This window comes from Typopeltis vanoorti, chromosome 12 (assembly GCF_054136105.1).
Source record: "Typopeltis vanoorti isolate ZY-2024b chromosome 12, IOZ_Tvanoo_1.0, whole genome shotgun sequence".
Lineage (NCBI taxonomy): Eukaryota > Metazoa > Arthropoda > Arachnida > Uropygi > Thelyphonidae > Typopeltis > Typopeltis vanoorti.
This window is the reverse complement of record NC_143560.1, coordinates 55,161,199-55,185,705: the sequence shown is the minus strand read 5'-3', so window position 1 is coordinate 55,185,705 and position 24,507 is coordinate 55,161,199. Positions and strand designations below refer to the sequence as shown.

Genomic DNA, 24,507 nt, shown 5'->3' with positions numbered 1-24,507 from the left:
TCTATATACAAGTAGCCGTCATGTAGTGACTTCATGTGCAAACTTTGCTTGCTTATACTTGCCTACTCTATAACCTCCCGTGTCCACAACTTAACCACCAACTACACTGAAACGCCACTAAAATCATTATCATCATCTATACCAACTCCATCTACTGCCCACCACTGCTACTAATATTTTTTGTCTGTAAATTGCTTGTGTTCTGAAGGCCAATTTGTCTGTATGCAGGATGAAAAACCCAAGTTTCTAGGAGGAAAAAACCCTACCCTGCTACATCCATATGAGATTGGCTAACTCACTTTAAATTGAAAAAAAACCAAAAAAAAAAACCATATAACGATTCCTCCTGTTATGATGAGAATCGAACTCAGGAATAACACAATTGAAAGAACGATTCTCATTCTTCCAATTGCAGTACAGAGGCACTATCATCAACATATCTGACTGGGACTTGAGGCTTGCTGAATCTAGAGCTCATTGCTTGAAGTCTTCATTTAAAAGTTAGCTATGGGGGTTGGGAAAGTGGTGAGCCCATGGCTGTACCTTCTTTTTGCAGGTAGAAATTATATTGCCAAATGAAATACCCAGAGCAAAGTATGTGGGCAAGGAGGGCCATGATATCAAGTGGAAATATGTTCTGTATGAGAATAGTATAACTGATTAGAACATTAATGAAAAGGGCAGCTATGTCAAAGGTGATTAATAAATCATTGTTGTTGAGTGTGATGTTTTTAATTTTGTTGATGAAATGTGTATTTTTTATGTAGGAAGGAGAGTGTCCTACCAACTCTATGAGTGTAGCTGCCAGTTTCTTGGTTAAGTGATATTGGGGCTGTCGATTCTTCAACTGTCAGTTATAGTGGAGTGCTTGTTGTATTTTAGGCAAGCCATAAATTCTAGGAGTACGGGCATAATGCAGTAATAGCTATTTAATTGTTTCCTCTGACCACATGGTCACCGACTTGCAGTTTGTAAGATTGTAGTTAACCAAGTGGTACATGTTGTGGTCAGATTTATTAATCAGAGCAGAGATAGCAACTTGATACCTAACTACATTAAGCTTAAAAGTAAGTTTTCTTCAGCCAAAGTGCTTCATATTTATGCCCATATGAAAAAAGCTGTTTAGAAAACAAATCCATGAGGCTCACAAAAATCCAATAGTTACCCTTTATGTTGGAGGTTTAATGAATTTTTTACAACACTCAAAAAGAATTAAAACAGAATTTAATACTTCCTATATTTCGTCCTAGTCACTAGGACATCTACGGGGATTACAAAGACAATTAATGTAACATGCACACAAAAACTTACAATACTAAGCCCAACCACGTGGGTGACAATAAAGTCCTATCTAGGTGGAGCGCCCTCTAAGGGCAGTTGTAGGTGGCCTGGAATGTAAGGTAGGACCTCTGGTGATGACTGTTTCCCAAATCTTCGGAAGCTTGATGCAACCGTATTTGTTAAGATTTGGTTGGTTTTTGAGCGCTGCTGCTGCTTCTAAGAAAAGTCTCTCTTTCTTGAATTTGCTGTGGTGGAGCATGGTGGTTTTCTTCCATGATATTCTGTGGGTAGTGTCCAAAACATGGTCAGCCAAGCCTGAATGGCCATAGTTGTGTTTAACGATGTACGACTTGTGTTCCTCTAGGCGGATGGATGCTGATCTGCCTGTCTGTCCAAAGTACGCAAGCTTACATGAACAGGGTACTTTGTAAACTCCAGGCAGAGAGAGAGGAGGGAGCTGATCTTTCGTAAAACGGATAAGGGTAGCCAGTTTGCGGTAGGGCTTATATGCTGTGTGTAGGTTATACTTTTTTAGTATTTTGGCTATTTTTTCCGAAGTGCCACAGATGTAGGGTATGGTGATGGCATTTTTAAATTCTTGTTGACGAGAGGGACGGGGAATGGGGGAGGCATTGATTATTTTTTTGATGCTGTGTTCGCTGTAGCCATTGGAGAGGAAAGTTCTGTGTATGTGGTTAAGCTCAGTAGTGAGGGCGGTTCCACTGGAACAAAGATTGTGGGCTCTCTTGGTAAGGGTTTTAATGATGCCATATTGTTGTGAGGGGTGGTGGTGGGAGAGTTTGTGAATGTATCTGCCTGTGTGTGTGGGTTTTCTGTATACAGTGAAGGCAAGTGTATCATTAGGCAGGCACGTGACTAAGGTGTCTAGGAAGGGTAAACAATTGTTCTTTTCCTTTTCCATAGTAAACTGGATTCTTGGATGTAGGCTATTGAGATGACCAAGGAAGGAATCTAATGTGTCTGGGCCATGAGGCCAAATAGGAAGTATTAAATTCTATTTTAATTCTTTTTGAGTGTTGTAAAAAATCCATTAAACCTCCATTAACTTATCTTATTCCCAACGCATGGCTCTCCAGAAACTACGCAAAGAAAAAAGTATCGTCATCACCAGAGCGGATAAAGGTAATGCCACAGTTGTCCTTAATACCAGCGAATACAATCGTAAAATGAACATTATCCTCTGCGATCGCGCTACCTACATCCCGCTAGAACACGACCCCACAAAAACGCAAGTTAAGAAATTAAAAATCTTACTTAAAAAAGTAACCTCCTGGCCCCCCCGACGTCGCGAAAAAACTTAAACCTTTCCGCTCTCGTCCCCCCCGAATATACGGTTTACCAAAAATCCACAAACCTAACTCTCCACTCAGGCCTATAGTAGATGCCACCAATGCACCTTGTTACAGACTGTCTAAACAGCTGGCCAACTCTCTGTCCCCCACTCACCGGAAATTCAGCTTCCTATATAAAAAACTCGACCCACTTTAAAGCCCTCACAGAAAAGTTAACCTTGGCAACTTGTATAGGTAAATATGACTTCTCCATTACTTCCACCTTAGTATCACTACCTCTGGGTCTGGCTCCCACTGATGAGACTTCAATAAAGGTCGAAACCAGTCTGGGCAATGGCCCTTCCCTTAATGCATAGCATTATACATGTCCGCAAGGAGGTGTGCTTTGCATTATGGGAGATACTAAGACAAGTGATGAGAGCTTAGTCCACCTTTACCACGAGTTGTCTCAATCCTGAAGATACTTCAGGCGTAAACTTTGTTTGCTTATACTTGGATAAAGGATTAAACTAAATTTATTATAGTCTAACCAAGTGGAAAAAAAACTTCCAACACAATATACAAATAATAAATATATAGCTAAATCTTTAATAGCAAATGCAACATAATAGAAAACAACTTCTGAAATACATTGACACAAGAAGTTAATAAAACTTAATACATTAATTTTGATGTGATCTGATTCTAACAGATCTGAACAACAAAGGATTTCAAATTATATAAGTTATGCATTAGTGAAACACAGTACAGTAGATAGGGAGATGTCATTTAAAAAAAAAAAATTGTTTATAATTAATAAGAACAAGACTCCCAAATGTTAGGTAACCTTAAAGACTTTTACTTTCTTCCTTACTTTAGGTAGACTGAAATATGGTCATTCAAGTTCACATCTGGATGATGTAACAGCACTTGAGCACTGTCTTGGAACAAACACTGAAATATGAAGCATCAATGGTGAAGATAAATTTTAGAACAGAAGATTCTATGGTTAGTCAACTGCATGCTGTGCTAAACCAGACTTCTCAAACTTATTATAGATAATATAAGATTGGTGTTTCTGCAGTCTTTTCTGAACAGAATATTCTGTTTGTCCAAAGTAAAAGATATGGCAATCACAAGAAACTTGATAAACCCCCTGGAGGGATAGAGGAGAGAGAGTGTGCATTGCCTGCATATGTGGTGAATGTTGAAAGTTTCCCACTTGGTTATACTATAAATTAAAGATGCTTTTAATCCATCCTTTATCCAAGTATAAGCAAACAAAGTTTGCACGTGAAGTAACTTCATGGCTGGCAACTCATATATAGAGGCTAATGACTTCACATCATTGCCTTAGTATCCCATAATGCAAAGCATATATGTATATTAATGATATTGGCGAAGATTTGGATGAAGATATTCAGTTGTTTGCAGATGATGCAAAGTTGGGACGAACCATAAAGAGTAGTGAAGATGTTGTGGCCTTGCAAGAAGACTTGAATAAATTGAGTGATTGGGCAAGCAAATGGGGATGTGAGTTCAATGTTGCAAAATGTAAGGTTTTAAAATTTGGAAAACAAAGATGGGATGCAGAATTTATGCTTGGTGAGAATATATTGTTGGAAGTAGAGGAAATAAGAGATCTGGGAGTGATAGTGGATAAGGATCTAAAATTTAGGGGATACATCGCCAAAATTGTGAAGACAACACAAAGACTTCTGGGAATGATGAGGAGGACACTGACCTGTAGAAGTAGGGAGATTCTTGTTCCATTGTATAAGGCTTTGATTAGGCCACACATGGACTATTGTGCCCAGATTTGGTCACCTGGTTTTCAGAAGGATGAAGAGATGTTGGAAAGGGTCCAAAGGCGACTGACTAAGGTAGTTTCTGACCTCTGGAATGTCGAGTATGAGGAAAGATTGAAAAGATGTAATTTGCAGAGTCTAGTGGAGAGAAGGAAGAGGGGAGATATGATAGAGACCTACAAGTTGGTAAGGGGTTGTTATAGGATCAATGGTGGAGAAGTTCTACAGAGAATAGTGGGAGATCAGGGGAGAACCAGAGGTCATCCCTGGAAACTGTATAAAGAGGGTGTGAGTAGGGGAGTGAGAGGCAGGTTTTTTTCGTGCAGAGTTGTGAATGATTGGAATGCCTTGCCTGAGAGTGTGGTGTCTGCAGGGAGTTTGAATGTGTTTAAGACCGGGTATGATGAGATGTGTGTGAGATAAAAGGACCTCCTAGATGAGTCTTTGACTCCATGAGGTCTTGTTTAATAATAATAATAATAATAATAATAATAATATGGAAATACGACTTCTGGGTCTGGCTCTCACTGATGAGACCTCAATAAAGATCAAAATCGGTCTGGGTAGTGACCCTTCCCATAATGCATAGCATTATACATATCCATAAGGATATGTGCTTTGCATTATGGGATATTATGGCAGGTGATGCGAAGTCATTAGCTTCTATATACAAGTTTCCCAGTCATGAAGTTTCTTCACACACAAACTTTGTTTGCTTACACCTGGACAAATTATTAAACCAAGAATATATGAGTTCAAAGCACAGTTTGATGAGTTTTGTGTGTGACAATGTACACCTGTGATGAGTCTTTATTCCATAGAGGTCTGGTATTAATAATAAAAAAAAAGTAAATAATGATAATCAGTAGAACGAGGATGTAGAGAAACCTGTAAGATATCCACAGTAAAAGATTAAATCATTTAATTAGTTACACATTAATGAACAAATATTTCATTTTGTGTGTCACAAAACATCATTAGTGTGTAAAGAAGAACAGTGAAAAATTTGAATGACAACTATATGCTGTAACAATGGTTAAATCAGGACTACATCAATTTGTTAGAATATTAAAAGTCTGGCCTTGCTTACCATTCCACTGACACTAGAGAGTTCTTTCTAATCAAACCAGTATTCTGTACTCCAGTAAATTTAAATTCTATTGTCTTTTTCTTGAAACATGAAGCTTTATGACATCATCCAAATCTTAACCACATTAATTGTATGTAGTCTCAGTTTTCGGAAGTAATTGCAAATTAGCTAATTTTTTTGTAATAATGAATAAGTTATTTATCCTTGTAATTGAATGATGAAAGCTATCCATTGTTTCCCTTTAAACTGTAATAGTGGAATTCTCCTGTTAACTCAGCTGTGGCTACATGCAGCATGCCTCATGTTTTGTGATTCATGTTTTGAATGTCATCAACCAATCTTCTCTTTTTTCCCCTGATGACATCTTTTAATATAGGATGAAATATATTGGAGTTAAATAAATTCCATTTTTCTGTACATGTGTCAGCCATTAAAAAAATATAATATGTAAACTACGTATGCTCCTTTAAAACATCTAATAGTTAACTCATTTAGATGTAGTCACATATATGCTAATTTTAAAATTGTTATAATCCTTAAAAATATTTAGTTAATACAACTGAAAAGGGATTTTTTAAAGAATGGAGGGAGACAAAGGCAGAACAATAAACCATTCCTGATTGCTGTATAAGGAAAATGAGAGGAGCAGGTTCTTTGCATGGAGATGGTTGGTGAGTGGAATTCATTGTGTAAGAGTGTGTTGAGTATGGAAACAGTGAATGAGTTTCAGGTATGGTTCAGTAAGTTTTGGATGTAACAATGGAGACTTCCTGTGATGAGTCTTTTCATTCCAGTAAGCCTGATTTTAATAATAATAATAATAATAATAATAGCGAAATAATGAAAGTATCCATCCTAGTAGTTGGTTCTTTGGTTGCTAGTTCTTTCTCTATGTCAATCCTTTGGTCACTGGTTGTTGGCTACCATGTATATGATCGAAAAGTATAATACTGGATGGTTTATATAACTGAAAGCAAAATAAATAAAATACTGTTTGTAACTGCTAATCTTCTCTGTAGTAGAAATCTTCTATTTTTCCATTAAGCAATTAATCCTTCTATATGGGGGAAGGGTGTGTGCGTGTGTCTACGTGTGTGCTCCAAAAAATGTTTGAGAAAGGTGACTTGAAATAAAATAAACTGCAAGAAAATAAAAATATATGTGAGCTTCAAGAAAATATCTCTAATTATTGCTTACATTGTTAGAGCTGCTAAATCAAATCCTGGACGGCAGTCATCAACCACATTTCCTAGCACAAGTTGACCATCACCACAAGTCAAAAATCCGTTGTATCCTATAGATAAAACTTTAGTGAACAGAATATACATATGTGCATACAAATAAAAGATTCAGTTTTACAATTTTAAAGGACTATTATATATCTGGACAAGTGTGTGTGTGTTTCAGTAAAGAATGCAAACCTCATGACCTGCATAATATATGGAAATGTTTATGGCTCTGTACTCTTTCTGTTCTATTAATATAACATTTGCATTAAAAAAAAAAAAAACACTGTTCTGCAAAGATAGTATCCTATGTAGGACAGTATTACGGTCCTCATCTTTCTGTGGAACAGAGAGAAAAAGATCCAAGAAGACCTAAAATACTATTAAGAAGGACGTGTATTATGCAAATTGGAAGAATGATGGTATGGTGTGTCCTTTGATTGAAAAAGGACTAAGTTTGATTCTCGTCATGACAAGAGGAATCTTTATATGGGTGTTTTTTTTTAACTGAAGGTGAGTTAGCCGATCTCATACAGAGGTAGTAGGGTTTCTTCTCCTGGCAACTTGGGTTTTTCATCCTGCATGCAGACAAATTGGTCTTCAGAATACATGCAATTTACAGACAAAAAATACTAGTGGTGTGGAGGGGGGCAGTAAATGGAGCTGGTGTGGGTGATGATGGTAGTGGCGGTTTGCTGTATAGTACGCCCACTGTTTGTAGTTCTCTGCTTGGTGTTTTGCCAAGAATAGTCGATTCATGCTGAAGGGGAGAAAGAAATGAAGGATGTACGAATTGACTTAATAATGTATGCCAACATGCGAAATGACGTGCTTTCTTGTCTGTCGCTGTACTAGTAGTAGCTTGATTTTTGTTGTTGCTTTTTTGCATTTTGTTTTATTATTAATTTGTATGATGGATCCAGTACAGTTAACAAATTTTGTTGCAAATGTTTCAGTAGCTCTTGCAAAAGAATATTGAACTATTGCTACTTAACTGAACAAGTTCACATGCTCACCTAGGAAATTGATGGGTGGCTGACAGAGAGAGAGAGTGTTGGTACTGGGATAATGAAAAAAATAAGAACTGAGAATTGGAGTTTGAGAATGCAGACAGAAGAATTTTGTTTTAGGAAATTTTTAAGAAAACTCGATAGTTGGAATATATTAATAGAGGATTCAAAAAGAGAATCTTAGTAATGTGAATCCTTAAACTGGAAAAGTGAGACTGTCAATAAACAGTAAATAAAAGAAGATATTATTTATTTACTGTTTATTGACAGTAAATAAACAGTAAATAAATAAAAGAAGATATTATATGGACATTCTATTTCATTGTTCAAAGAAACACAAAATGGAAAATTTCATCACTTGTTCCAATAATTCTCGTAGAAAGGCTTATGTGTTGGTTATACATGATTATTAATTAACTTAAGGAATTCACAATGTACACTAGAATATAAATTAAATTTATATTTCCAATATTTCAGCAACGTCACGTTGCCATCTTCAAAGGCACTTAAAATAAAGACACGTGCATGCAGGCACTACACACAGTAAATGAGGACAAAGTGAGGAAGCTATTGTTTCTCCTAAAAGTCCTGATGGTGCCCCCTAGCGGGCTATGTAGGTATTCTTGGCCATTGGGCTGAAGGTCTCCTGACCACTCTCCCCACCCTTGGCCAACTTCTTTATGGAGACTTTTGAAAAGAAAGCCTTAAACTCTGTCCCACAAAAACTAACCATATGGCTTCGCTACGTTGATGATGTGTTCGCTATTTGGCCACATGGCTCTGATACACTCCTTTCATTCTTAACACACTTAAACAACCAACATCCCAGAATCAAGTTCACCCTGAAAAAAGAGGAAAACAACAGCCTCCCTTCTTGGTTTATAGAAAACTCATCCATACAGGCAGATACATTCACGAACAATTCCCCCCTCCCCTCACAACAATATTAAGACACTACACAACAGGGCTAAACTAATCTGTTCAAATGACAATGCCCTAATCAATGAACTAAATCACATCCTCAACATTTTCTCAGCCAATGGCTATCCCCCCCCCAAAAAAAATATTGAAACAAGTAAACCACAACCTTCCCTCCCCCCTCACAACAAGGATTACTCTAAATCCACTACCAATCCCTACATCCAAGGCACCTCGGAAAAAATTACCAAAATTTAAAAAAAAAACATGACTTGACCTCTTGTTACAGACCATATAGAAAATATGCATCCTTTATCTGCTCCACTAAAGACCAACCACTTCCCCTAGACCTACCTGGTGTATACCAGGTCCCTTGAAAGCTGTAAGCTGTCCTACTTTGGCCAAACAGGCAGGACAGAATTTCAGAACACAAGGACTACATCCGTTTTCACCAGTATAGCCACTCTGGTCTTGCAGACAATGCTCTCGATACATGCCACAGAAACAGTGGAAGAAAGCCACAATAATACACCATAGCAAATTCAAATTTGAAAGACTTTTCATGGAATCAGCCACAGCCCTAAGAAACATGCCAAACCACAACAAATTTGGTTGCATGAGACTGCTCCAAATTTGGGAGGCTTACATCAGCAGACCTTCAGCCCAACGGCCAAGAATACCTACACAGCCCGCTAGGGGACACCATCAGGATTTTAGGAGAAATGATAGCTTCCTCGCTTCGTCCTCATTTACTGTGTGCAGTGCCTGCATGCATGTATTTTTATTTTAAGTTCTTTTGAAGATGGAAATATTGGAAATATATATTAAAGTTTAATTTAATTTATATTCTAGTGTACATTGTGAATTCCTTAAATTAATTAATAATCATGTTCTAGTAATTATTTTATCGGAACAAGTGATGTAATAAGAGAAATCTGAAACTGTAAAGTAGATTTAATGAAAGGCTCTACTCTGATACAATGTTTATAAAGTAGTAAAAGAAACTGTTTTTCTCTGATAAAGAATATATATAATTTGTACTTCTTGTAATAAAATTGCCTGATGTAAGAATATTTATACTCCAATGAAACAGTGAGGATGAATGGTTCAATTTATGCCAAATAAAGAAACTGCATGGCCTCATAGAAGTTAAGAAGTTGTATATTTTGAGAAAAGGCCTGATAAAGAACAGACTCTAATGAAATTTATTGTTTGCAGGAATTTGTTGTGAAAAACAAAATGCTCACTATAGCAGACTGATTAAGTACATGTAAAACAAACTGATAATAAAATGAGTCAATGAGCAAATGATTTTATTATTGGTCCTTCTAAATTTCATGTTTTTGGATCCAAATAGTTTTATAGTTTTTATAGATATTAATTTAATTATATTAACCATGTATATAGTTTTTAGTTTCATTTGGTCAATCATTTCCTGGATTCTGAAAACTTATTAAGTTAAAATTCATTGCACTAATCAGATTGAACTCTTTTATATATACTTAACACTCAGATTGAACTCTTTTATATATACTTAACACTCGGTATAAAAAACAAAAAGAGATAAACAAATTGGCACAATCTCCATTACAGAGAGAGAGAGAGAGAAAAAGATTATATATTGTTATTATTATCATCTAACACCTCTGAGGAGTACCGGGACTCATCGAGGGAGGGCGCACTAATCTACAACTCTCCTTCTCCACTACTTAATCTACCAACTACACAGAGCACTACTACTACCATCTACACAAAATGCCATCTAATGTCCACCCCCACCAAATGCTAGTATTTTTTGTCTGTAAATTGTGTGCGTTCTCATACATGGGATGAAAAACCAGTTTCCAGGAGAAAAAAACCCTGCTACCTCCATATGAGATCAGCTAATTCACCTTCAATTGAAAACCCTATATAAAGATTCATCTTATCGAGACAAGAATCAAACTTCACCTTTTCTAATCTCCACCATCCTTCCAATTGTGCTATGGAGGCACTTGTTTCTTTTTTGTTACATTTTGCAGTCTTTCAAAATAATTACTTCAGACATCTAGGATACCTTTATCTTCAATTTTCATGTCAATAATTGTGGATGCATAATGCTGTGCGAGGTAAGAAGAATACCATGAGGAGAAGGCCTTTTACATTTATGATCAGTTGACTAACATCGGTATGTCAGTAAGGATACAGGTAATTCTTGCCATGGAGGTGGTCAATATCAAATATCCTTCTGCTTGCAAAACTTTAAAACTGCCTCTTAGGGATATTTTCAAAGAAAGGAGTCAGCGTTCTAGTGAATGCCTTACGATTGCTTCAATGATATCACATGCCAGTGAAGCAAGCATAATTAGTCTCATGTCATTTATCTTATATGCAAATTAAATTGCATAAAAATAATTATACTTAAGTTTTCTTTGAGATAACATAAATCAACACTTACCTTTTGTCCTCCAGAAGGGTTTTTTATAATACACATTTGCTTTGATAACACAACCTACTGGTGTCCTCTGAATTAATTGATTTCTCAGGGGAGGTAAAGGTGGATCATAATGGATTTTTAGTTGCATTGGTAGAGGGATGGCCATGATTACATATTCTGCCTGAAAGAGAGTTATCAACAAAAAAAAAAGAAAAAAAAAGAAGTAAATAAACAAATACTAATTGTATTAGTTCTTAAACCCCAATCTCTACAAAATTTTTATAGTCAACATTTTACTATAGAAAACACTGTTATGATAGAAAACTTTTACTGTAGTAAACACATTCATGCTGTAATACCTAGAAAAATTTGAACAAAAGCCATGCAGCAACTATATTACTTTAAAGGAAATTCAAAATAGCAAAATTTCCATTACAGTAAAGTTAATAGAGTGAAAGTCAACTGTAATATTAGTCAGCTGGGGTTATTGAAATTATGTATGTGAAAAAAGTTATTCTTTTTTACAAAGCTTTTTTTACCACTCTATCTTTTGCCACAAACAAGACTGTGGGTTTAAACTCCACTGTGGCATAATGTTTGTGAAAAATCTACAGAAGCAGATAAAATTCATTACTAGTACTAAGGTAGTTTGAGAATGCCCAAAGCAAATTTTTTGCTCATCTGGTGGAAATAATGCAGTGACTGATGTAGCAGAGACTGATATCAAAATATAAGTAAATGAAATGGAGGATATTACAAAATTCATTATGAATGCAGACATGTGATTGGATGAGATATCTGCTCATGAGACATTATGAGAGATAATTTCCAATAGATACAAGGTGAAAAGAACTGATGATCTGTTAAAGTTTCAGCTCTGGCAGGGTCTTAATAGACTAGAAGGAGGACATAATTATAGCCTGGTCAACATCTAAGGATCGGTAGTTAAGGTACTAAAAAAGTTTGTTAAGACTAGAATTCAGAAACAAGAAGAGAAAGTGGTGGAGAGAATCCAGGAGCATGTGGCCAAGTTGGTGACAGGCCTGTCGAATGATCAAAAATTTGGCTGTTAGGTGGAAAAAAAAGAGGATCTGATTACTAAAAAGATTTTATAGAAAAGATGTATAAACAACAATGTTCAATGCATGACAGGAAAGGAAAGAAAAAAAAGCAGGTGCCCTTGGAAGTTCAATAAGGATATGAGGACTAGATTTCTTTCACTTGAAGAGTGGTGAATAAGTGGAACTTGTTGTTTGAGGCAGTCATGAGTGCCTGTCAGTGAATGAATTTAAGGAGGTGTGATAAGCATTGTGCAGATCAGGCCCATTTCTACGTTTTGCAGGGCCCTGTGCGAAATGGAAAAGCGGGGTCCCTGAAAGTTAGTAACATTTATGAAAATTTTAAATGGGAGAATATCTTGTTAATTAATTAATTAAATCAAATATGAAAAATATTTATGCACATAAATAAACAAGTATGCTCTTTAGCATCAATTTAAGTAAAGGGAAAAAATTAGTTAAAAAATAAATGTGTTTGTATATGTACATGATTATATTATTTTATTATGTAAGTACACATTATCATATAAATACGCCAAAACAATGATTTATTTAATAATATAAATAATAATATAAAAATATGAAAAAAAATCCATTTTTACTATCTATAACGAATGAAATATATGTATAACAACTTATAAGATTTAAAAGAAATCTTAATATATTAAATTTATTTAACCTAATGCGCTTATCAATAAAATCATTTATAACGTCAAAATTCAATTTTTTTGCAATTTCATGCTCTATAGATATTATTGCCAGGGACGACAAATGTTCTTGAGACATAGAAGATCGCAAATAGGTTTTTATTAATTTTAATTTGGAAAATGACCTTTCTGCTGATGTGACCGTAACTGGACTGGTCAATAATATTTTAAATGTCATAGTAATATTTGGATAAATATCTGACAAATTATTTGCAATTATGAATTTTAAAATATTAATATGTTGTGCATCTTCTGGAACAATATTTCTAAAAATAATTAATTCATTGTAAAATTCAGATTCATCAATATCTGTATTTAATTTTTGATACATCTGTTTGCAGCAAAATTTTAATTAATTTTCTGTCATTTTCTTATTAATATCTTAAAGAAATCCAAATGATTTTTCGTGTTCATACAATTCATACATTTTTTTGACCGATTGTAGAGCAGTATCTAAAATTACAAAAAATAAATTTATCCTAAAATTATCTTTATCACCTATGTGTGATTCATCAGGCATTTCATAATCAAAAAATACTTTTGTTCAACGTACTCGACTTTCTTTAAATTTAATTTCTATTTCTAATAGATTTGACAGTTCTTTAGCAATCTCAAAACAGCTAACAAATCCTGATATTCTCTGCTCTTCAAAGTACTGCACTAACTCTTTAATATGCTTAGTTGCTACGTCCATGGGAATTTTTGCATTTTGTAATACTTTACTTACTAAATTAACTTTTGACAAAAGCTCATACCAAATTACAAGGCTTAGTATAAACTCAAATGAATCTATTTGTTCATAAATTGAAACACTTCTACTTTGATAGTATTATCTGATGCAGTTTTAAATAATTCTTTTAGTGCATTTAAAAATTCTGGAATTTGAAAATGTACAGCTCTAACTGATTCTATTCTACATTCCCATCTTGTATCACATAGCGGTTTTGGAGTTAATTGTTTAACAAATCTCTTTAATATGTCCCAACGTGTAGTTGAGGCGGCAAACAATGTATATATTTTTGTATAAGATTAAAAAAATTTATTGCTATAATTGATGATTTTGCGACATCCCCTAAAATCAAATTTAAATTATGACAGGCGCAAGGAGTATAAAATGCCTTTTTGTTTTCATTTAAAATGTAAACATGGACTCCCTTATATACTCCTTTCATATTTGCTCCGTTATCATACCCTTGCCCTCTACAATCTGACAATTTAAGATTTAATTTATTCAAAAGTGATTTTATATTTTCAAATATACCTTTACCAGTAGTGTCATTAGTTTTTAAAAACGTCAAAAAGTGTTCACGAATTTCAATATCTGCTTCAAATATATGTAAAAATTATTGAAATTTGGTCCTGATGACTAACATCAGGAGTACAATCGAGAATTATTGAATAGTACTTTGCCTGACATATCATATTTACAATATTTTGTTGAATTTTGGTTCCCATATCAACAATTAATTCATTTTGCAATGGGTGATAGATATGAATTTTGTTTCTTACCTATAATTTTTTTTTCCAAACATCGCATTAAATGATCTTTTAAAAGTGGATCAAATTCTGCAATTAATTCTATGATTCCAAAAAAATTACCATTATGGGCTGTGTAAAAAGTATCAAAATTACCTCTAAAAGATAAATAAAGAATTGCTGCTACTATTCGTCTTAAAACATTTCTTAACCGTTCTGCTTCAAATTTTGACATTTTGTTTGCCTGATCAATTGTATTGTGATTTTTTAAATTACATTCCATTTGTGTCCATGAATACATGCATTTCATGTGCACTGGATTTCGTTCGTGCGACTTTAATCTTTCACTTACATGTCGCCAGTCAGAAAAGCCATTATTAGATAAAACATTTTCATTAGATGAAAATAATTTGCAACAAAAACAAAAAATAGAGTTGGAAGAGTGGAATATACAAGCCATCTCTGTTTTTCTTCTCTCCATTTGCAATTGTCCTAACATAGTGAGCTGTGGAAAAACACCTCTTGTTGTCATCTTTTGGAAAATCATTTTCAGTCAGGGGAAACGGTGGACCACATTGTGCAATTTGTGTTAGTGTTGTGTTGTTCAAAATTTTGGGCCATGTTGCTGGATCATCAAAAGTAAATAGTTCACTTTCCTCTGGTTTCTCAGTTTTAGGATCTTCAATACTCATTGTTTGACCAAACGCGTCATGTTCTCCACTTCCTTTGAGTATTTCAGAACTCTCATTATTACCGTAATTAATGTTGAAGCCGAAGAACTGTTTATAGTTATTTCAGAACTCCCATTATCAACTGATATATCTGACCAAATATATGAGTTCAACTTCATAAATTTAAACAGTGAATTTCTTTGACGTTCCTCAGCCGCTTCTTTTTCTTGTTTTCACTTTCGTTTTTCATGCCCACTTGGGTATTTTCTTCCATAATAATCTCTCTCACAACTAGTCATACTCTAGAATTAAATACGATTAATTATAAAATAAGTTAATAAATTAAAACAAAATTACTTACTTGATAAATAAAATATATCTAAAATAGATAATATTAGAAAATAAATAAATCTAATATAGGTTGAAAACTTCTATTGAAGAAAAATTCTGATGTCAGATAACCTAAAACCAGTTTACAAAATATATTTTTTAAGATGTTTTGCAAGTAATGTCACATAAAAAAATTGCCATGAAAGTATGTGTATATACTTACTTGTTCATAAAATCATAAACTAAAATAAAAAAAAAAAACCTCCTTAAAATTATTAAAAACACCTGTTTTAAAATGCACTTTTCCCTATTATTATTATTATTATTACTAGCAACTCCAAGGAGTCGACAGACTCATCGAGGGAGGCACTAACATCATGTCAAGAACAACTATTCGTCTTTCACACAGTATCTATCATATCTCGCCTTAAACTCATTCACGGTCATAGCACCCACAACAGACTCTGGCAGCTTATTCCACTCATTTACCACTCTCCAAGTAAAGAACCTAGCTCTAACACCCCTGTTAACCACATTTTTGCCCAGCTTCCATGTATGACCCCTAGTACTCCCACCACCAGCCCTATTCTTAAAAATATCTTCTGGATTAATCTTATAGAAACTCTTCAGTAATTTGAATGTCTAAATCATATCACCCCTTTTCTGCCTATCAACCAATTTTTGCAACCCATAAATCTTCAATCTGTTCTCATAAGGTTTATTCCACAGACCTGCCACCATCTTAGTCACTTGTCTCTGGATCCTCTCCACCTCCACTCCATCAAGAAGAAACCCTGGTGCCCATATCTGGGCACAGTAGTCCAGATGGGGTCTTATCAGGACTCAATACAGAGGAACAATAACTTGTTTGTCTCTGCTTGTTAAAGTATTTTTCAGTAACCAAATGATTTGATGAGCTGTTTTAGCCACTTTTGCAATGTGCCCCCCTAAACTTCAACTCCCAAATCCCTGGCCTCATCAATCTCCTGGCGTATGGTTCCACCAATGTGATATACTGCTGCTAATCTTTTCACTCCAAAATGCATAACCTTACACTTTGCCACATTAAATTGACATCCATTTTCCTTAGCCCAGTCCTCTAAACTATCCAAATCATCCTGCAAAATTTTGACATCCTCTGCACTCACAATTGCTCTACCAATTTTGCATCATCAGCAAACAAGTGAACACTTCTTCTCTGATCCTTTCCTATATCGTTAATGAACAAATTGAAAATTAGTGGTCCAAGAACAGAACCCTGCAGCACACCACTAGTCACAAGCCGTCTTTTGGATTCAACTCCTGAATAAACCACTCTCTGGTATCTCTCCATCAACTACCCTCCTATCCATCTCACCAACCCTATATCCATCCCCATCTGCTCCAGTTTACTGATTAGAGTTCCATGTGGTATCCTATCAAAGGCCTTGGCAAGGTCCAGTAGTTACTATGTTATAAAACGTGAGCAAATTACTGAGGCATGACCTACCCTTCACAAAACCATGTTGTCCCCCATACAGTATCCCATTTTCATCTATCCAATCCTGTATTCTTCTCTTGACTAGTTTCTCCAAGACCTTGACAACGATTCCTGATATGCTGATCGGTCGGTAATTTACAACAGCAGTCTTGGAACCTCCTTTATGCAGTGGAACTATTTTCCCCCTCTTTCCACCCCCTCGGGACTAACCCAGACCCGAGACTCAAATTAAACAAAATGGTCAAGGGTACTGACAACTCTTTAGCCACTTCACGTACGAGACAAGCTGGTATACCATCCAATCCCACAGATGTATTGACATTGAGGTTTTGTAATAGACTACTCACCTCCACCTCATTCACCACAATTTCCGTATAAACTTTTGGTTCATTCATTTCTGCAATATCACAACCTGGATGATATACTCTTGCAAAGTGCTCGCTCAGTAATTCAACTATATCAACTGATTCAGTTACCTACCTACCATTGGCATTCTTTAAAATCATTCTGCCATATACATTTTTTCTTCTACTTGCAACATATCGAAAAAACTGTTTAGGATTGTGTTTAGCCTGCATGGCGAATGTTCTTTCGTAATCCTTTTTTGCTTTTCTTACCACACTCGTAACCCTTCTGGCCTGGGCTTTATACTGTTCATGTGTCTGCCGATCACCTTTCTCCTTAAATTCCCTCCATAGTTGTTTCTTTTTTTGCAGCTCAAGCTTAATGGTGTTATTCATCCATTTAACTCCTACTTGATTTATTATTCGGACTCTAGGTATACAGTCAGCCATTGCTTTATGCAAACACTTCTTAACCGCCTCCCATGCACTGTCAACTTCTAGCCCTTGCAGTTTTACATGCCATGGCACTGTACCAATCACACTATGTTGTACAATATAGTTATATATCTTAGAGTAGTTTCAAATACTATCGCTCTAGTGCTACAATCTTATTTTGCTTACTATAACAACAATAGTTGGTTGTAAAATTATATACATATATTTTTCTATATAATAATATTTTTTATATAATAATTACAATTATGTAATTGTAATTATCATATAAATAATTACATAAATATTATATAAATTATATAAATATATAATTTATAAACATAAATTAAATAAAATATTACATAAATAAATATAAACTATTATATAAATAATTACAATGTTGAAAAGCCAAGCTAATGAGTCATATGTCATTTATTGTGACTTCATTTTAAAAATAATTCATATAAACTTAATTAACAGAAGCCTATAATTGTGTGAAGTTAATTGTAAACTATTATTATTAGTGAACTAACAGATGATGAAGTGGATTTAATAAAAAGTAATTACCATCATGCTGTGTTGATCATAATAAATACTTATTAATACATAATGAATTTAATAAATTAATAAGACTCTTAGTTGCAGTAAGTGATAGTGCTATTGGTAGTAAGAAGAGTCCTTAACTCAAACAACTCTAGATGCCTTTTTCAAAAAATCATCTTCTTTTACACCACATACTCCCAGACATCAATATCAGTCGCATTCAAATCATTTGCCACCCCTACCCTTTGTTTCATTAGATGACAGTTCTGCCACTATGTAGGATACCAATACACAGGATTGGTCTTAAGCTGAATGAACCCAAATGAGGCTCTGAAACAAGAAATTTAAATTTTGATAAAATTTTGAAAGATTTTGCTGAACAAAAAAAAAAAAAGAAAAATTTTAGTTTCATTTTGTAAAAGTATAATCAATAAATATATTATTTAATTTTTAATGCTGCTTAATAGTATATATTCCCCATACCTAATTATCTTACATTAGAATCATACCGATATGATCCCAATCAGACCCTTTTCAACTGGGCCAATATTAGGCCCAGCATTCGCTATGGTTGAGAACTACTAAGACATCAAAAAATTCATCTTGGTTTCAAAGCATTCCCCAGGCTATCTTGCAGGAGGTAACTCCTTCAGAAAATCATTACTTAATTTTATATGTTATAATTAAATAGTCTCAAAAAAGTTGTATGCTAAGCACCATTTGTAGATTTTCCTTGGTGGGAAATACCCTTCCCCCCACAATTTATATTATTAAAAACCTGCAAGCAATTTTCAATTATTTGCAAGTCTTAGGTAGGTAGTAACTACAATGAGTTACTACCTACCTGCCTTATAGATATTTACAAAATGTGATGGTTCCAGCTAAAGTCAATGTATATTTTAATTTTCTACCCATTTCTGCTCTATGCTTCCTCTTCCTTCCCATACTTTCTAAATCTATAATCATTAAGATTTATGGTACTTACCTCATATGTGTTTCCATCAATTGTTGTTACTGTGGCAGTATTTTCATTTTGAATTAATTCATACACCTGAGAATCAAGCTTTACTTTTTCTGAAAATAATAAATATTTTATATGTACATATGATAATACACACACACACACACAAACACATGTTAATATATAACTATGAAGATGCATGTACATCAAAACTTTTACTTCCAAAATTTCAAGTGTCAACTTAAAATGGGCATCTGGAACATTCAGACACTGGATGGGAGGAAGAAGAACAAAAATCTGTGATAAATCTATTCAGACAGGTGGCTTTCAGCAAAATGTAGAAACTCACTAAACAAATAATTTTATAATGTGTAGGTGAAGGGAAGGAAAAAGAGAGAGAGAGAGAGACTAAAATTAGAAAAGGCATAAGCAGGGACAAAGATATTAGAATTCACAAGATATTAGATTTCTGATGTCTAATTCCAGATTTAACCTGCCATCAAACTGTGCCTAAATAGCTGAAATATTTTAGTCATTCTATAGGATCTCCATTCAGAATGCAGCTGAGTTTTCTATACTCCTAATTTCATAGTTTTGGTTTTTTTTAGGAAAGAACTTGACATTGTCAGCATCCAGGAATGCGTTAGCAGAGCTAATCTCAGATGGTATGGTCACTTAAATAGAATGGGAGAGGAAAGATTAGCAAAACAAGTGTTCTCTGCCAGGTTGGCAGGAAAACGACCCAGAGGAAGACCAAGATATAGGTGGATTGATACGGTACAAAGTGCCTTAGACGATAGAAATATAAGATCTGATAATGTTGGAGTCTTGACAAGTAACAGACTGATTTGGAGGAAAATTGTAGATAGGAAGTTAGTAATGATGTAATTTTTTCATGTAGTACTGTCATATCCTGTACACTCCTTGAGGGTACATGGCAGGAATTTGATGATGATGATGATGGTTTTTTTTATTGCTGATTTTCATGCCAAATTTGTCACAGCTATTATTTAATTTAGTTAGAGAATCCTGGAGACTTGCACTAGATGTGTTTAGGAATACATCATTTGCATAAAGCAAAGAGCTAAGTTTGACATCAACAATTCTAATATCAGGCCTAATGCCACTTTCTTTCATAATGTGATCCATATAGATGACGAATAACAGCGGAGATAATATGCATCCTTGTACCCCTAATTTTACATCAAACCATTTTGTATTTCCTTCAATTCTAAATGCTGACTTACAACCTAAATATAGACTATGTATTGCTTTGCATAATGTTTCATTCACTCCATATAATTGTAGTGTTTTGAAAAGTTTTTCTCTGGGCACCCTGTCATATGTCTTTTTCAGATCTACAAAACTTAAGTATAAATTCTTGTTATTCCAATGATTTCTCATCTATATGTCTTAAAGTGAAAATCTGATTTTGACAACTCTATTTGGCCTGAACCCAGCTTGTTCTTCTCCATGTTTCTCTTCCACAATCTTTCTCAACCTCTTTTCAAGTATGCTTGCATAAATATTTCCTGGAACACTTTCTAGAGAAATATCTCTGTATTTCTCATATTCAGCTTTATTCCTTTTTTTTTATAGATGGATACTATGAGAGTTTGACTCCAATCATTGAGAATTTGACCTTCTGACAAGGCCCTCTGAATTATGCAGTGTAGTTACTGAAAAACTTTTATACCTCCATACTTAAGCATTTCTGGTCGAATATCATCTACTCCAGCTGTGTTTCCACATTTCAAGTTTTTGATGCCTTTTTTTTTACCTCAAGTATTGATATGTACTCCTCTTTTCATTTCTCTTGAAAATTTTCTAGTATGGTTCTGTCAGTGCTTGTTTCGTTTAACAGCTTTTCAAAGTAATAACTCCAGACATCTAGAATATCCTTATCTTCAGTTTTCATGGCACCTTTATCATCTTTGATTCCTTTAACAGCACTCTTTCCTTCATTTCTAAGCTTCTTCATTAGCCTCCAGAACATTTTGCCACCTTCCTGGTATTTATTTTCTATATTCTTACCAAAGTCTTCCTGTGTCTCCATAGTGCAATTGGAAGAACAGCAGAACATTGCACCATTTGATTGGGAAAGATTTGGGTTCAATTCCCATCATGATGAGGGCAATCCTTATATGGACTTTTTCAATTGAAGGTGAGTTAGCTGATCTCATATTGAGGTAGCAGCGTTTTTTCTCCCCATAACTCAGGTTTTTTCAGCCCACGTACAGACAAATCGACCTTCAGAATACATGCAATTTACAAACAAAAAATACTGTTGTTGGTGATGGATGGTAGATGGCATTGATAATAGTAGTGTCATAGTAGGAGAATTAACTAGTAGTGGAGAGGGCAAGATGTATTTAGTGAAGAAGAGTAGAGTGCCTTCCTGCGATGAGTTCTTGAACTCTCTGTAGGTGTCACATACAGGAACATAACTAGTAGTGGAGAGGGCGAGATGTATTTAGTGAAGAAGAGTAGAGTGCCTTCCTGCGATGAGTTCTTGAACTCTCTGTAGGTGTCACATACAGGAACATCTGCATGTGACACAAAATAATAGTAATGACTTTTGTTTAGCTATTTTTACACATAGCTTAGCTCTCTTAAATTTTTCTCTGTATTCTTTTATGTCATTGGCTGGAAACTTTTGGTATCCTTTCTTCTTTTACAGGACTGCTTCTTTAACTTCTTATGCCCACCATGGTGCTCTTGTTTTTCTATTCTTGCATAAAACTTCACCTCCCTAGTTGAATCAATCAATGTCTTCTTCAGAGTTTGCCACTGAGACTACAAGGTTTGGTTCTTGTGTTCAATTTGTTTCATTCTTTCTTTAATAATGTTTATATAGTTGAGTCTACAATTTACATATTAAAGCTGATCAACTTTAATTATTTTTAAAACTTTCTTACATACTGTTCTTTTCAATGTGATATCCATTTTTATCCTGCTTAGTACTAAGTAATGGTCACTTCCCATTTCAAATCCTCTGTACACTCTTGCATCCTAAATGATAATGATAATATCACTATTAACAATGACATAGTTAATCAGGCTTTTCTTATTTCTTGTGTCTTTTCTCCATGTGAACTTGTGCACATCTTTCTGTTGAAACATGGTGTTAGTAATAACTAGTCCTTATCCCAAGCAGAAGTCTTGTAAATACTTATTATTATTAGCTTTGCCTTTTTCTCCAAATTTTCCCAAAACGTTCCTATACTCCTGGTGGGATTCATTTCCTACTCTGCTGTTCAGATATCCAACAAGGACCACTTTTTCCATTTTCTTTATGTCAGCTGCCTGTTCTAATGGCTCAAAAAATTCCTCCACTTCTTCCTTGGAAATACCTTCTGTGGGACCATTGGCACAAATAAATTTTATTATCCATTTCCCCATTTTCAAGTTTGCCCACATACCTCTACCTGAAACTGCCTTCCAATTAAGAAGTTTATCTTCATGTTTGGTGTTGAATGCTATTGCTACTCCTACCTTTCCTTGATCATTATTGCCTGAAAATAGCATCCTGTACTTATTATTTAGTAAGATTTCACCTGTATTTGTCTTCTTTGTTCTCGGTAATGCAAATTTCAATGTCCACATGAAATTTTCCAATTTTTTTGCAAGTTCAATTTCATTTCCATTAATAATCTTTATATTGATGATTCCTATCTCCAGTTCTTCTGATGTTGGGTGTATTGTTCTTCTAGATGTTGAGTTGGCACTTGTTCCAGTAGCTGACTTTTCACTGTTTGCTCCCTGATAAAAAAACAGCAGGGGGGGGGGGGTTGTTTAAGAGGATAACAACCCAGCCAGCATGAAATCTCATCATGTTGTACCATCATATGAATTTGTGATTTAAGTCAATAGAGAGAGGAATAAAGTTTGCAAATGATCTGGATGTGTCTGATGTCAGAAGAGCTATTTGAATAAGTATGGAAATATAGATTACTGTGAATCAGTGAAACTAAAGTTGTCATGATGGGAGATAACAGGAATCGAATCAAATGAAGAATGTTAATTAGCATGTTGAAAGGTTTCATTTTATATATATATATTTATTGATATTGTAATATATATTATATATATATATATCTATGTTGATCCTATACATGGCAAGTCAAAGGACCTATAAGCACATCAATGCTATGTGGGACTGAGATTACAACATTACAAAGCATACTGACATTTTTTAAAAGAGGTTTTAAAAGGTTGTAACTATTTGGGAATAGTTCATGAGGAAGGCTGTTCCATGTTCCAAAGGACAGAAGTGGATGGAATAAAAGAGGAAGGGAAGAGGGAAACAGGTTTGGTGTGTTTGCAATTGAAAGGTAAAGGATGCTGGACAGCTGCTGATCTTATATTAATAGGTGCAATAGAAAGTGGAGGAATGATGTTTGACAGTTCAATGCAGTAATGACTACCGAAGTACAGTGCTGAAACATTGCACAGAGTGAGAGAGAGAGAGAGAGAGTGAGAGTGAGAGTGAGAGAGAGAGAGAGAGATTGAAAGAAGTTGAAGTGACTATGTAAGAGAGGGATCATCTATGAACTGAATTGCTCTCCTCTGGACAGTATCAAGAATATTTAGGGATGTTTCAGGTGTGCCACCACTTCAAATATGTGAGCAGTATTCTAAGCATGGGCAGATTTAGGATTTATATATAGTTTAAGAGTTGGTTGCATGTAAAATAGCATCTTGAATGAAAGAGAATGCCTAATTTATTGGATGCTGAGGAAGCTATTGATGTGTTTATGTGAGAGAGACCGGGAGGTAAATGTTAGTCCAAGCAGAGAGATCTGATCCTGTCTGGTGATTTGTGTATTACCAAGGGTAGGTGAGCTGAGATCTCTTTAGGTGAGAAAAGGCAAGACTGTGTTTTGGTGGCATTGGATGTGACTAAATTATCTCCACCCTGTCGACGGATGGTATGTAGATTAGTGTTTAAGGCACTAAGATGATCTTGTAGCCTGGGATGTCAAGAGTACTGCATGGTTTGTCAAATGAGTAGGACGAATGGAAAAAATTATCATCTTCAATGCTGTGGATAGGATTAGTGGAAATTGAGAGTAGGTCATTCATGTACAGAAAGAGAGTAGATGACAGGACAGAGCCTTGAGGCACTCCTGCATTAATGGTGAAGCTTGAAGAGAGGGAGCCATCTACCATGACTTGCAGAGAATGACCACAGAGAAAGCTGGCTACCCAATTACAGAAAGTAGGAGGGAGACCAAAGGATAGCAATATGTTTAGCATGTCTTAATGCCAGACAGCCGAAAGCTCTGGAAACGTCAAGAACAACAGCGCAAGTTTTTCCAGACCTTTCCATGGTACATATTCAGTAGTGGGTGATGTAAGTCAAGAGGTCAGCTGTGAATCTTGAATGGCAGAATTCATACATGGTTGCTTATTAATTGGTAGGTCTCTAAGTAGTGTCGAAATAGGCTATTGATGACCTTCT

General features: G+C 34.9%; 1 protein-coding gene across 2 annotated transcripts in view; it reads right to left on the bottom strand.

Annotated features, from left to right (window-relative positions):
• Window positions 1–24,507, bottom strand: part of LOC150100800 (amine oxidase [flavin-containing]-like) — a 132,788-nt gene that overhangs the window by 42,380 nt on the left and 65,901 nt on the right. For both annotated transcript variants that reach the window (XM_090401527.1, XM_090401528.1), the window contains exons 8-10: window positions 19,068–19,156; window positions 11,063–11,222; window positions 6,669–6,765 (exon numbers count right to left, since the gene is read on the bottom strand). In XM_090401527.1, coding sequence (XP_090257653.1) covers window positions 6,669–6,765; window positions 11,063–11,222; window positions 19,068–19,156 — 346 coding nt within the window. The remainder of the gene's footprint in view (window positions 1–6,668; window positions 6,766–11,062; window positions 11,223–19,067; window positions 19,157–24,507) is intronic.